Raw genomic sequence first — 15,620 nt, 5'->3', positions numbered from 1 at the left:
TAAATTCTTTGAAAATTGCACCTGGGATGTTCTCAAGCGGTGAGTGTTTACATGAAATGGTGTTTGTACTGTGTGTAAAAGTCTGACAGTATCTGTGATGGTTTACGGGAGGCTGACTGTGCCTTTCATATTTTCAAATGAATGCAATCACTTCCATTCTGCAAGGCTCAAGAGACTGAATAACTTGTACTTTAGTTTTTCTTTTTGAAAGAAACCATTCAGCTTTTGTTGGGGAAAACCCACCTCACTGTAACCGCCCACTTCCACGAAAATGATGATGAAAGCGACGACCGTGGCCAGGAAAGCAATTATCATGCACGCTCTGTGGATCTGAAACCATACAAAGCATCATACACAATCAGCATTTATAATAATGGTCATATTGTGTGTGTGTGGTGTTGTTTTCTTCAAAAGAAAAATGATGAGAAAACTCACTTGTTTATTTCAATGCTTGTAAATATTCTCTCAGGTGCCAGGAGATTGGTTCTGCGTAACTCTCACTTACTCTACTGCATATATCGTATGCATTGAGAGTGCTTACTTCCCTTTCTATCTCACATTTCCAAACAAAGCTTACATCTGAAGATGGATGTTGGACTTCCCAACACTCCCCCCCCCCCCCCCCCCCCCCTCTCTGTAGCTATGTTCCTCTTTCAAATCCAAAACTTAGGTTCCTAGAAAATGTGCACATGCATCATAATCTTTTTCGTTGCGAAATAAAATTCCATCATCATCATGGAACACAGAGGAAATTAACCCCCACCCCTCTACCTCCACCCGCCGCCCCCCCCCCCCACCTCAAACAGGGTGGGGGTGCGGAGGGAGGGGTCTTAATTAATTGAAAATTGAAAAGGTCTTAGAATTGATTTACTCTTACATGAAATTTACTTTTTGTGGGGTCACTGGATTGTCTGTCAGTGCTACGTTAGTTGTTTGTGTTAGACTCTACTATATAACCCCTCATCCCTTTGCACACACACACACACACACACACACACACACACACACACACACACACACACACACACACACACACACACACTCACTCACAATCACACACACACACACACACAATCACACACACACACACACAATCACACACACACACACACAATCACACACACACACACACACACACACACACACACACACAATCACACACACACACACACACACACACACACACACACACACACACACACACACACACACACACACACACACACTCACGAACTTGGACCCCTGGACTATAAAACCTTACCTGGAACCAGACTTTCTCTCCAAACCATGAGCTGCCTTCCCACATGGTCTTGAAATGCCGAGCGAAGATGATGCCCAGACTGGCCGCAAAGATCCAGGCAACCATCATCAGGCTCCCTGTCAGCATGGCAACATCACTCTTATAAGGACACTTAGGCAGAAGGGAGGAAGGAAGGAAGGAACAAAGGAAGAACAAGTCGCGTAAGGCGAAAATACAATATTTAGTCAAGTAGCTGTCGAACTCACAGAATGAAACGGAACGCAATGCAATTTTTCAGCAAGACCATATACTCGTAGCATCGTCAGTCCACCGCTCATGGCAAAGGCAGTGAAATTAACAAGAAGAGCGGTGTAGTACTTGCGCTAAGAAGGATAGCGCGCTTTTCTGTACCTCTCTTCGTTTTAACTTTCTGGGCGTGTTTTTAATCCAAATATAACATATTTATATGTTTTTGGAATCAGAAAATGATGGAGAATAAGATGAACGTAAATTTGGATCGTTAAATAAATTTTTATTTTTTTTACAATTTTCAGATTTTTAATGACCAAAGTCATTAATTAATTTTTAAGCCACCAAGCTGAAATGCAATACCGAAGTCCGGGCTTCGTCGAAGATTACTTGACCAAAATTTCAACCAATTTGGTTGAAAAATGAGGGAGTGACAGTGCCGCCTCAACTTTCACGAAAAGCCGGATATGATGTCATCAAAGACATTTATCAAAAAAATTAAAAATACGATCGGGGATTTCATACCCAGGAACTCTCATGTCAAATTTCATAAAGATCGGTCCAGTAGTTTAGTCTGAATCGCTCTCCACACACAGACACACGCACATACACCACGACCCTCGTCTCGATTCCCCCCTCCACTGTTAAAACATTTAGTCAAAACTTGACTAAATGTAAAAAGGTGAGGAAAGATAAAAACAAAGAATGAAAGAAAGAAAGAGATTTGGCAAGCCAGAAAGAAAAGACAGATCGACACACAGACATTGACAAGTTGCTGACACTCAACCCTGTACGTGCTACCCAAGCTGCATGACTGTTTTCAAGTTGAATGATTTTAATCACTGACCAAACATTTGACTTGAGGTCACAGGAGTTTGGGAAACGTGTGCTCAGTGATTCCTGCAGGCTATCGCCAGTCAGTCGTGGCTCAGTGATTCCTGCAGGCTATTGCCAGTCAGTCGTGGCTCCGATGTACGTATCAATATTTTTACAAGAAAAAACGTATTAATATTTTTACAACAAAAAGGACATCCATATTGAGCGGACTTAGCAAAACACACAAACTGGAGTTCCTTATTTGCTGCCATTGCTGGTCTTCTCTGGTAAGAGGCATGTCGCTGTTTGCCTCACTAGCTGTCAAGGGGCGCAACTCTTCCACAGCTAGTACCAAGCCCGGCAGAGTTATTTCCCAACACCACCATTATCGTGTTTGTCAGAACAGAGGAAAGTGGCACTTACCATGAGCCTTAACCAGAACAGAGGAAAGTGGCACTTACCATGAGCCTTAACCAGAACAGAGGAAAGTGGCACTTACCATGAGCCTTAACCAGAACAGAGGAAAGTGGCACTTGCCATGAGCCTTAACCAGAACAGAGGAAAGTGGCACTTACCAAGAGCCTTAACCAGAACAGAGGAAAGTGGCACTTACCATGAGCCTTGACCAGAACAGAGGAAAGTGGCACTTACCATGAGCCTTAACCAGAACAGAGGAAAGTGGCACTTACCATGAGCCTTAACCAGAACAGAGGAAAGTGGCACTCAATACCATGAGCCTTAACCAGAACAGAGGAAAGTGGCACTTACCATGAGCCTTAACCAGAACAGGGAAGTCGGCAGAACCGCCAATGTTGACAGAAAAGTCCTGCAGGCTTGCTGCTAGTGAAGAAATGAGTGGTGCTTGGCTGTGTTTCCCAATGTAATCTAAAAATAAACAAAAAGGCAAGCTGGTTGTTGCATTTTTTCTCATAACCTCTACAACTTTGCAGCGACTTAATTGCATGGCCCCTTTAGCTAAAAAACTGAATTCTGTTTAGACTATAGGATAAAGAAAATAATTACACGTGTGCATTACAATTTCAAAAAAGAGAAGTTAGTCCACTACTTGGTGAAGCACAGACCCCGTGGCAATAAATATGGTATAGTCTCGGTCCAGAGCAAACTGTTGCCCACAACTCCTCCCCCCCCCCCCCCCTCCCCCAAACATACACACCCACAAACACCTACCCTGGCGTAGCAGACCCCGTAGCAAAAAAGAGAATGTAGTCTTAGTCCAGAGCAAACTGTCCTCCCCCCCCCCCATACACACCCACAAACACCTACCTGGCGTAGCAGACCCCGTGGCAAAAAAGAGCGTGTAGTCTCGATCGAGAGCAAACTGTTGCCTGTTGCTACTTTCCGCCGTGTCACGCAGGAAAGAGCAGGTCAGTACACCGTCCTTCAAGGTGGCGGTAATGTTGGACAAACCCTGTCAGAGAAAGAGCAGGTCAGTACACCGTCCTTCAAGGTGGCGGTAATGTTCTCAAGCGGTGAGTGTTTAGATGAAAGGGTGTTTGTACTGTGTGTAAAAGCCTGACAGTATGTCAACAGGCACAGTGACTTTTTGTATGTCAACAGGCGCAGTGACTTTATGTATGTCAACAAGTGCAGTGACTTTTTCTTTGCTATCTGTGTCCCTGGATGAGTTTTGTCATCTTTTTTTAAGGTAAAAACAAATGTTACAGGGTCAGGAACATTTAGTTTTTTCTTGCCTAATATAAGCTCTTTGTATTAGTCTGCGATAAACTGGTTGGGGCATTAAAGGCACAGTGCGCCTCCCGTAAACCATCACAGACACTGTCAGGCTTTTACACACTAGTATAAACACCCTTCTATTTGAACGCTCACCGAACGGGAACATCCTAGGTGTCCTACGTAACGAGCGAGCAATTTTCAAAGAATTCATTTTGCGGATTGTCTCCTCTCAAAATTGGACCGTGGTGCGTTTGGGCGCTAGACCTAACTTTTAAAATGTAAATAATAAATTGACAGCTTGTTACACAAACATTCTTAAATCATAAAAGAATTCTTTTTTCATCAAGACAAGATCAGTACAATTCGAAGTTTTGAAAGTTTGAAAAAAGAAAAGCCCGGAAGCAGGGTCACGCAAGGTCATGGTTCTCGTAGCAGACGACGGTTTATGCCTATCGCCAGTTCCTCTGAACAGTCAAAAACCATCGCTAGAGTTCTTGTGAACCACAGCCGTTTGTTTCGTATAGATTCAGCGGTACATAATAACGTGCTATTGCAGATAAGCTTACAGCGAGTCGCATTCAAATTACAAACTGACGACTACATTGTAAAAAAAAAGAAACTAGATCACAAGGGTTCACAATGGTTCATGGGTAAGATAAACCACGCAAGAATGAATTCTTTGAAAATTGCTCGATCTTTACGGTGGGCACCTAGGGTGTTCTCAAGCGGTGAGTGTTTAGATGAAAGGGTGTTTGTACTGTGTGTAAAAGCCTGACAGTATCTGTGATGGTTTACGGGAGGCGTACTGTGCCTTTAACAGAGCGACTAGGTTCTGTACGTGGTACAGTCAAATTCTCATTCAACGCACTCCAATTAAAGACTTGACCCTCTTTCAAGAGCTTGCTTTATCAGATTTTCTGTTCATAACTTCTGTAACTTCACCTCTATTTCATGGCTCCCTTCTGTAACTTCACATCTATTCCATGGCTCCCTTCTGTAACTTCACCTCTATTTCATGGCTCCCTTCTGTAACTTCACCTCTATTTCATGGCTCCCTTCTGTAACTTCACCTCTATTTCATGGCTCCCTTCTGTAACTTCACCTCTATTTCATGGCTCCCTTCTGTAACTTCACCTCTATTTCATGGCTCCCTTCTGTAACTTCACCTCTATTTCATGGCTCCCTTCTGTAGCTTCACCTCTATTCCATGGCTCCCTTCTGTAACTTCACCTCTATTTCATGGCTCCCTTCTGTAACTTCACCTCTATTTCATGGCTCCCTTCTGTAGCTTCACCTCTATTTCATGGCTCCCTTCTGTAACTTCACCTCTATTTCATGGCTCCCTTCTGTAGCTTCACCTCTATTCCATGGCTCCCTTCTGTAACTTCACCTCTATTCCATGGCTCCCTTCTGTAACTTCACCTCTATTTCATGGCTCCCTTCTGTAACTTCACCTCTATTTCATGGCTCCCTTCTGTAGCTTCACCTCTATTCCATGGCTCCCTTCTGTAACTTCACCTCTATTTCATGGCTCCCTTCTGTAACTTCACCTCTATTTCATGGCTCCCTTCTGTAGCTTCACCTCTATTTCATGGCTCCCTTCTGTAACTTCACCTCTATTCCATGGCTCCCTTCTGTAACTTCACCTCTATTTCATGGCTCCCTTCTGTAGCTTCACCTCTATTTCATGGCTCCCTTCTGTAGCTTCACCTCTATTCCATGGCTCCCTTCTGTAACTTCACATCTATTTTATGGCTCCCTTCTGTAACTTCACCTTTATTTCATGGCTCCCTTCTGTAACTTCACCTCTATTCCATGGCTCCCTTCTGTAACTTCACCTCTATTCCATGGCTCCCTTCTGTAACTTCACCTCTATTCCATGGCTCCCTTCTGTAACTTCACCTCTATTTCATGGCTCCCTTCTGTAACTTCACCTCTATTCCATGGCTCCCTTCTGTAACTTCACCTCTATTCCATGGCTCCCTTCTGTAACTTCACCTCTATTTCATGGCTCCCTTCTGTAGCTTCACCTCTATTTCATGGCTCCCTTCTGTAACTTCACCTCTATTTCATGGCTCCCTTCTGTAGCTTCACCTCTATTTCATGGCTCCCTTCTGTTGCTTCACCTCTATTCCATGGCTCCCTTCTGTAACTTCACCTCTATTTCATGGCTCACTTCTGTAACTTCACCTCTATTCCATGGCTCACTTCTGTAACTTCACCTCTATTTCATGGCTCACTTCTGTAACTTCACCTCTATTTCATGGCTCCCTTCTGTAACTTCACCTCTATTTCATGGCTCCCTTCTGTAACTTCACCTCTATTCCATGGCTCCCTTCTGTAACTTCACCTCTATTTCATGGCTCCCTTCTGTAACTTCACCTCTATTTCATGGCTCCCTTCTTTTTAAGACCTGATTTTCTCAAGACGTCTCTTATGTCTTTAAATCATGGTTCCAATGTGTCAGGATTGGAGCTGGGGCAATCATTGTGTACTAACCCCATTCAAGACTCCATAATTAAGAACACCCCCCCCCCCACCCCCTTATTTAACTTGCTGTCCAAGTCTAAATGTTCAAAATCTGTAATCTGTAAATTAACATCCATTTCAGGACTAGACTCATGTTCCAGGTCTTGTTCTCTCTCAAAGAGTCAAGTGTTCCCCTTGAGAGAGAGAAGTGTGAACGAGGCTCCACTATCATATACAATCATCCCAAGACTGTATGAAAAGTGTGAACAAGGCTCCACTATCATATACAATCATCCCAAGGCTGTATGAAAAGTGTGAACGAGGCTCCACTATCATATACAATCATCCCAAGACTGTATGAAAAGTGTGAACAAGGCTCCACTATCATATACAATCATCCCAAGACTGTATGAAAAGTGTGAACGAGGCTCCACTATCATATACAATCATCCCAAGGCTGTATGAAAAGTGTGAACGAGGCTCCACTATCATATACAATCATCCCAAGGCTGTATGAAAAGTGTGAACGAGGCTCCACTATCATATACAATCATCCCAAGACTGTATGAAAAGTGTGAACGAGGCTCCACTATCATATACAATCATCCCAAGACTGTATGAAAAGTGTGAACGAGGCTCCACTATCATATACAATCATCCCAAGACTGTATGAAAAGTGTGAACGAGGCTCCACTATCATATACAATCATCCCAAGACTCTATGAAAAGTGTGAACAAGGCTCCACTATCATATACAATCATCCCAAGACTGTATGAAAAGTGTGAACAAGGCTCCACTATCATATACAATCATCCCAAGACTGTATGAAAAGTGTGAACGAGGCTCCACTATCATATACAATCATCCCAAGACTATGAAAAGTGTGAACGTAAAACAATCGTATCAAGTTTACCGCTTGTTCATTGTTGTTTGACAAACGTTGGGAGGACTTGGATCCATCATTGTTGTAAGCGTTGTAGACGCCTTCTTTGATACAGTACATCACGCTGTCGTCACTCTGTGCACACAAACAATGATGTATAGATAAAAAGGATACAGTACACCACGCTGTCATCACTCTGTGCACACAAACAATGATGTATAGATAAGAAGGATACAGTACATCACGCTGTCGTCACTCTGTGCACACAAACAATGATGTATAGATAAGGTCAGAACAGTGGTACAACATTGCAGGAATACTCAATATTATGTGTGTGTGAATGTGTGTTTGTTTGTGTGAGTGTTTGTGTGTTTGTGTGTGTGTGTGTGTGTGTGTGTGTGTGAATGTGTGTCCGTGTCTGTATGTGTGTATGTGTGTGTGTGTGTGTGTGTGTGTGTGTGTGTGTGTGTGTGTGTGTGTAAATGCGTGTGCGTGTGTGTGTGTGTGTGTGCTTGTGTATGTGTATGCAAGCGTGGGTGTGAGAAATGCCTTCGATGCATGAGAGAAAACCTTGCCAAGGTCATAATAGCTAAAACACGCATATCACTAGACAGGAAGTGAAATGACGTATCTTTCTTTAGCAGTGTGGGCACATTTGTTCACTTCTTTAGCTATATATGTTACAGTAAATTCATCAAACCAGTAAATTTGTAAATTTACTGAAATTTTCAGTAAATTTGTAAATTTCCTGGGTGTCAAACTCAGTAAATTTGTAAATTTCCTGAATTTTTCAGTAAATTGGTAAATTTACGGAGTGAATTTACAAATTGGCTGGTTTGATGAATTTACTGTAACATATACAAAGCGATACATGTTAAAAGGTCGCAGGGGTCAAAGTTGAGGACAAAAGTTGCACCTTATTGTCCCAAAAATACTCTGTTTAGGAATGAACTGACCAGGGATCCATCTCGGGGGTGGCTGTTTGTAGGGGGTCCTTTTTATGAAGAGATGGTTGCCAGGACAGGTTCTACTGTATCATGTGATAAACAAAGGGAAGTAAGCACTCTATTCAATGCACACCAGATGTGCAGTTACAGTTAGCAAGAGTTACGCACAACCAATCTCATGGCACCTGAGAATATATAAACAAGCATTGAACGAAACACACTGCTTTCAGTGCTTTTCTTTGTGCTTAATATTATTTTGTTTGGACCTAGCTATTGATGTGTACATTGTTGTTAAGCGCGCGCGCGCAGTTGTTTGTTGTATGTTTATCAGGGTTTGCCAGTGTGTGATAGGGTTCGTGTCCGTCTGTAAATGTTAGTTTCTTTGTTAGTCCTGTGTTGACAACGCGATCTTCGACAAGCGCTTAGAACTGTACCCAAGGAATACGCGCTATATAAGCTTCATATTGATTGATTGATTGATCCTCTTTTTATATTTAGTCAAGTTTTGACTAAATATTTTAACATCGAGGGGGAATCGAAACGAGGGTATGGTGTATGTGTGTCTGTCTGTGCGTGTGTGTGTGTGTGTGTGTAGAGCGATTCAGACTAAACTACTGGACCGATCTTTATGAAATTTGACATGAGAGTTCCTGGGTATGAAATCCCCGAACGTTTTTTTCATTTTTTTGATAAATGTCTTTGATGACGTCATATCCGGCTTTTCGTGAAAGTTGAGGCGGCACTGTCACGCCCTCATTTTTCAACCAAATTGGTTGAAATTTTGGTCAAGTAATCTTCGACGAAGCCCGGGGTTCGGTATTGCATTTCAGCTTGGTGGCTTAAAAATTAATTAATGACTTTGGTCATTAAAAATCTGAAAATTGTAAAAAAAAATAAAAATTTATAAAACGATCCAAATTTACGTTTATCTTATTCTCCATCATTTGCTGATTCCAAAAACATATAAATATGTTATATTCGGATTAAAAACAAGCTCTGAAAATTAAATATATAAAAATTATTATCAAATTTTTTTTTTCGAAATCGTTTTAAAAACACTTTCATCTTATTCCTTGTCGGTTCCTGATTCCAAAAACATATAGATATGATATGTTTGGATTAAAAACACGCTCAGAAAGTTAAAACGAAGAGAGGTACAGAAAAGCGTGCTATCCTTCTTAGCGCAACTACTACTCCGCTCTTCTTGTCAATTTCACTGCCTTTGCCATGAGCGGTGGACTGACGATGCTACGAGTATACGGTCTTGCTGAAAAATGGCATTGCGTTCAGTGTCATTCTGTGAGTTCGACAGCTACTTGACTAAATATTGTATTTTCGCCTTACGCGACTTGTTTTTCTCTTCACATTTCATTGTTTACTTTAATGCTTGTTTTTCTCTCAGGTGCCAGAATATTGGTTCTACATAACTCTTACTTCATAACTCTAGAGCACATCTCCTATGCACTTAAAGCACTTATACGTCCCTTTGTTTATCCGATTTAAAAAAAAAAAGGGCTGTGCCACAGTAGTCTCCGATTGTCATGGGTTAACTGTAGTTTACCATTTTATCGTCCTTGGAGAGACCAAGGGCTATGTAGCTGCCTTGCGAGCCCCCGACAATCCCGCTGAGCGTCATCCTGACGTTGCTGTCGGACGTTCCTTGTTCCCACGTCATGACAAAGTCACAGTCAGTGCCGCTGCATTTAGAGTAGCACCCCTTAGCACTGCCACATCCTGCGTCATTTGTCAGCCTTCCGGTCTGGAATCAAACAATAACAAAATAAAATATTACTCCTTGAAAAGGATGTGAATAATCTCTCAAAGCAACAAATTGGGTGTACACGAATTCACAGTCACAATCACTGCCACTTCACTTGGTGTAACACTGCTTTGATGCATCAACAATCAAGGTCTTTCACTTGGTGTAACACTGCTTTGATACTTCTACAATCAAGGTCTTTCACTTGGTGTAACACTGTTTTGATGCTTCAACAATCAAGGTCTTTCTCTTGGTGTAACACTGCTTTGATACTTCTACAATCAAGGTCTTTTAGTTGGTGTAACACTGCTTTGATACTTCTACAATCAAGGTCTTTTAGTTGGTGTAACACTGCTTTGATACTTCTACAATCAAGGTCTTTTACTTGGTGTAACACTGCTTTGATGCTTCTACAATCAAGGTCTTTCACTTGGTATAACACTGCTTTGATACTTCTACAATCAAGGTCTTTCACTTGGTGTAACACTGCTTTGATGCTTCTACAATCAAGGTCTTTCACTTGGTATAACACTGCTTTGATGCTTCTACAATCAAGGTCTTTTACTTGGTGTAACACTGCTTTGATACTTCCACAATCAAGGTCTTTTAGTTGGTGTAACACTGCTTTGATGCTTCAACAATCAAGGTCTTTTAGTTGGTGTAACACTGCTTTGATACTTCTACAATCAAGGTCTTTTAGTTGGTGTAACACTGCTTTGATACTTCTACAATCAAGGTCTTTCTCTTGGTGTAACACTGCTTTGATACTTCTACAATCAAGGTCTTTTAGTTGGTGTAACACTGCTTTGATGCTTCTACAATCAAGGTCTTTCTCTTGGTGTAACACTGCTTTGATACTTCTACAATCAAGGTCTTTCTCTTGGTGTAACACTGCTTTGATGCTTCTACAATCAAGGTCTTTCACTTGGTATAACACTGCTTTGATGCTTCTACAATCAAGGTCTTTTACTTGGTGTAACACGTACTGCTTTGACGCTTCTACAATCAAGGTCTTTTACTTGGCGTAACACTGCTTTGATGCTTCTACAATCAAGGTCTTTTACTTGGCGTAACACTGCTTTGATGTTTCTACAATCAAGGTCTTTCACTTGGTGTAACACTGCTTTGATACTTCTACAATCAAGGTCTTTTACTTGGCGTAACACTGCTTTGATGTTTCTACAATCAAGGTCTTTTACTTGGCGTAACACTGCTTTGATGCTTCTACAATCAAGGTCTTTCTCTTGGTGTAACACTGCTTTGATACTTCTACAATCAAGGTCTTTTAGTTGGTGTAACACTGCTTTGATGCTTCTACAATCAAGGTCTTTTACTTGGCGTAACACTGCTTTGATGTTTCTACAATCAAGGTCTTTTACTTGGCGTAACACTGCTTTGATACTTCTACAATCAAAGTCTTTCACTTGGTGTAACACTGCTTTGATACTTCTACAATCAAGGTCTTTTAGTTGGTGTAACACTGCTTTGATACTTCTACAATCAAGGTCTTTTAGTTGGTGTAACACTGCTTTGATACTTCTACAATCAAGGTCTTTTAGTTGGTGTAACACTGCTTTGATGCTTCTACAATCAAGGTCTTTCTCTTGGTGTAACACTGCTTTGATGCTTCTACAATCAAGGTCTTTTAGTTGGTGTAACACTGCTTTGATACTTCTACAATCAAGGTCTTTCACTTGGTGTAACACTGCTTTAATACTTCTACAATCAAGGTCTTTTAGTTGGTGTAACACTGCTTTAATACTTCTACAATCAAGGTCTTTTACTTGGTGTAACACTGCTTTGATACTTCTACAATCAAGGTCTTTTAGTTGGTGTAACACTGCTTTGATGTTTCTACAATCAAGGTCTTTCACTTGGTGTAACACTGCTTTGATGTTTCTACAATCAAGGTCTTTTACTTGGCGTAACACTGCTTTGATACTTCTACAATCAAAGTCTTTCACTTGGTGTAACACTGCTTTAATACTTCTACAATCAAGGTCTTTTAGTTGGTGTAACACTACTTTAATACTTCTACAATCAAGGTCTTTTCCTTGGTGTAACACTGCTTTCATACTTCTACAATCAAGGTCTGTTCCTTGGTGTAACACTGCTTTGATACTTCTACAATCAAGGTCTTTTACTTGGTGTAACACTGCTTTGATGCTTCTACAATCAAGGTCTTTTAGTTGGTGTAACACTGCTTTGATGCTTCTACAATCAAGGTCTTTCTCTTGGTGTAACACTGCTTTGATACTTCTACAATCAAGGTCTTTCTCTTGGTGTAACACTGCTTTGATACTTCTACAATCAAAGTCTTTCACTTGGCGTAACACTGCTTTGATGTTTCTACAATCAAGGTCTTTTAGTTGGTGTAACACTGCTTTGATACTTCTACAATCAAGGTCTTTTAGTTGGTGTAACACTGCTTTGATGCTTCTATAATCAAGGTCTTTTACTTGGTATAACACTGCTTTCATACTTCTACAATCAAGGTCTTTCACTTGGTGTAACACTGCTTTGATGCTTCTATAATCAAGGTCTTTTACTTGGTGTAACACTGCTTTGATGCTTCTACAATCAAGGTCTTTTACTAGGTGTAACACTGCTTTGATGCTTCTACAATCAAGGTCTTTTACTAGGTGTAACACTGCTTTGATACTTCTACAATCAAGGTCTTTTACTTGGTGTAACACTGCTTTGATACTTCTACAATCAAGGTCTTTTAGTTGGTGTAACACTGCTTTGATACTTCTACAATCAAGGTCTTTTAGTTGGTGTAACACTGCTTTGATACTTCTACAATCAAGGTCTTTCACTTGGTGTAACACTGCTTTGATGCTTCTATAATCAAGGTCTTTTACTTGGTATAACACTGCTTTCATACTTCTACAATCAAGGTCTTTCACTTGGTGTAACACTGCTTTGATGCTTCTATAATCAAGGTCTTTCACTTAATTGGTGTAACACTGCTTTGATGCTTCTATAATCAAGGTCTTTTACTTGGTGTAACACTGCTTTGATACTTCCACAATCAAGGTCTTTCACTTGGTGTAACACTGCTTTGATGCTTCTACAATCAAGGTCTTTCACTTAATTGGTGTAACACTGCTTTGATGCTTCTACAATCAAGGTCTTTCACTTGGTGTAACACTGCTTTGATGCTTCTACAATCAAGGTCTTTCACTTGGTATAACACTGCTTTGATGCTTCTACAATCAAGGTCTTTTACTTGGTGTAACACGTACTGCTTTGACGCTTCTACAATCAAGGTCTTTTACTTGGCGTAACACTGCTTTGATGCTTCTACAATCAAGGTCTTTTACTTGGCGTAACACTGCTTTGATGTTTCTACAATCAAGGTCTTTCACTTGGCGTAACACTGCTTTGATGCTTCTACAATCAAGGTCTTTTACTTGGCGTAACACTGCTTTGATGTTTCTACAATCAAGGTCTTTCACTTGGTGTAACACTGCTTTGATGCTTCAACAATCAAGGTCTTTCACTTAATTGGTGTAACACTGCTTTGATGCTTCTACAATCAAGGTCTTTTACTTGGTGTAACACTGCTTTGATGCTTCTACAATCAAGGTCTTTTACTAGGTGTAACACTGCTTTGATGCTTCTACAATCAAGGTCTTTTACTAGGTGTAACACTGCTTTGATACTTCTACAATCAAGGTCTTTTACTAGGTGTAACACTGCTTTGATGCTTCTACAATCAAGGTCTTTTACTAGGTGTAACACTGCTTTGATGCTTCTACAATCAAAGTCTTTTACTTGGTGTAACACTGCTTTGATACTTCTACAATCAAGGTCTTTCACTTGGTGTAACACTGCTTTGATGCTTCCACAATCAGGGTGTAACAGTTTATTTTTCTGTCTGAATTCAAGAAGAAGAAAAAAACAAGAAAATTGGTTGGCTATTATTTCTAACAAACGATGTCAACCAGTGAAATGTACATGCACCCACAAAAACACAATCATTGTGGCTACATTCGGTGTAGCAGTCTAATTGTATTCCCACTCTCAGGGTCTTTTGTCAAATGCAATGTCCGAATTTGAAGAAAAACACAATACTTGGTTAGTTATCATTCCTTCGGAACGATGTAAAGTTTTGACAAGGAAGAGAACCTACGGAAATATCCTTTAGGCTGTTCATAATATCCATATATCCTTGAAGATGAACAGTACGTAGCAATAAAACGAACAAGTTAGTTTTAGACAAAAAGAGGGGACACCGTGGATCGAAGCCACCGTTTGCTACCCTGGATACTGTCCGTTAGTGTGTGTGTGTGTCTTCCACCCGGCCTACCCAATCGCCTGTGAAAGGCAGTGAGGTGTCAGTCTAGCCTCAACCAACGCACATGCTGCGCAGGACAGTGCATGAAACAATCTTCAGTGCGGTTAACTTTCAAGAGAATTGACAAGGTCAGGATAGATCAATGGTGACTACACGTGAGATTAATGTCAATCGTTAATCTGTAGATCTGAATTCTTTCTGTTCTGTCATCTGTCTTCTTCTTTTTACATTTAGTCAAGTTTAGACTAAATGTTTTAACATAGAAGGGGAATCGAGACGAGGGTCGTCACAGGTGTGTGTGTGTGTGTGTGTGTGTGTGTGTGTGTGTGTGTGTGTGTGTGTGTGTGTGTGTGTGTGTGTGTGTGCGTGTGTGTGTGTGTGTGTAGAGCGATTGAGAGTAAACTACTGGACCGATCTTTATGAATTTGACGTGAGAGTTCCTGGGTATGATATCCTCTGACGTTTTTTTATTTTTTTTTGGATAAATGTCTTTGATGACGTCATATCCGGCTTTTTGTAAAAGTTGAGGCGGCACTGTCAAACCCTCATTTTTCAATCAAATTGATTCAATTTTTGGTCAAAGCTATCTTCGACGAAGGCCGGACTTTGATATTGCATTTCAGCTTGGTGGCTTAAGAACTAATGAATGAGTTTGGTCATTAAAAATCGGAAACTTGTAATTAAAATTATTTTTTTATTAAACGATCCAAAAATAATTTTATCTTATTCTTCGTCATTTTCTGATTCCAAAAACATATACATATGTTATATTTGGATTACAAACAAGCTCTGAAAATTAAAAATATGAAAATTATTCGATTTAAAAACAATTTCATCTTATTCCTTGTCGGTCCCTGATTCCAAAAACATATATAGATATGATATGTTTGGATTAAAAACAAACTCAGTACACTAAAAAGAATAGAGATACAGAAAAGCGTGTTATCCTGCTCAGCGGGAACATTACCGCACTATTCTGGCTTGTCGATTTCACTGCCTTTGCCACGAGCGGTAGACTGACGAAACTACGAGTATGCGGTCTTGGTGAAAAAATGAAGTGCGTTCAGTATTCGGCTCTGCTTCTTCCCGGCAAAGCCGGGAACAAATTATATTTCTGTGGGAGGGAGTGTCGCTACTGTTCAGCTTTCACATCCCCCTCTGTGGGAGGGAGTGTCGCTACTGTTCAGCTTTCACATCCCCCTCTGTGGGAGGGAGTGTCGCTACTGTTCAGCTTTCACATCCCCCTCTGTGGGAGGGA

At 40.7% G+C, this 15,620-nt stretch overlaps 1 protein-coding gene across 4 annotated transcripts in view; it reads right to left on the bottom strand.

The window, feature by feature from the left end:
• Positions 1-15,620, bottom strand: part of LOC138966002 (serine-rich adhesin for platelets-like) — a 152,128-nt gene that overhangs the window by 53,069 nt on the left and 83,439 nt on the right. For all 4 annotated transcript variants that reach the window (XR_011455563.1, XM_070338089.1, XM_070338087.1 and 1 more), the window contains 6 exons: positions 9,862-10,059; positions 7,384-7,488; positions 3,590-3,734; positions 3,074-3,190; positions 1,262-1,377; positions 244-330 (listed from right to left, as the gene is read on the bottom strand). Coding sequence is in view for 3 of the 4 variants with exons in the window: in XM_070338089.1 (XP_070194190.1) it covers positions 244-330; positions 1,262-1,377; positions 3,074-3,190; positions 3,590-3,734; positions 7,384-7,488; positions 9,862-10,059 (768 nt within the window). In the remaining variant the exon portion in view is untranslated. The remainder of the gene's footprint in view (positions 1-243; positions 331-1,261; positions 1,378-3,073; positions 3,191-3,589; positions 3,735-7,383; positions 7,489-9,861; positions 10,060-15,620) is intronic.

This window comes from Littorina saxatilis, linkage group LG5, assembly GCF_037325665.1.
Source record: "Littorina saxatilis isolate snail1 linkage group LG5, US_GU_Lsax_2.0, whole genome shotgun sequence".
Classification (NCBI taxonomy): Eukaryota; Metazoa; Mollusca; class Gastropoda; order Littorinimorpha; family Littorinidae; genus Littorina; species Littorina saxatilis.
The sequence above is the reverse complement of the archived record's forward strand: the minus strand, read 5'-3'. Positions and strand labels throughout refer to the sequence as shown.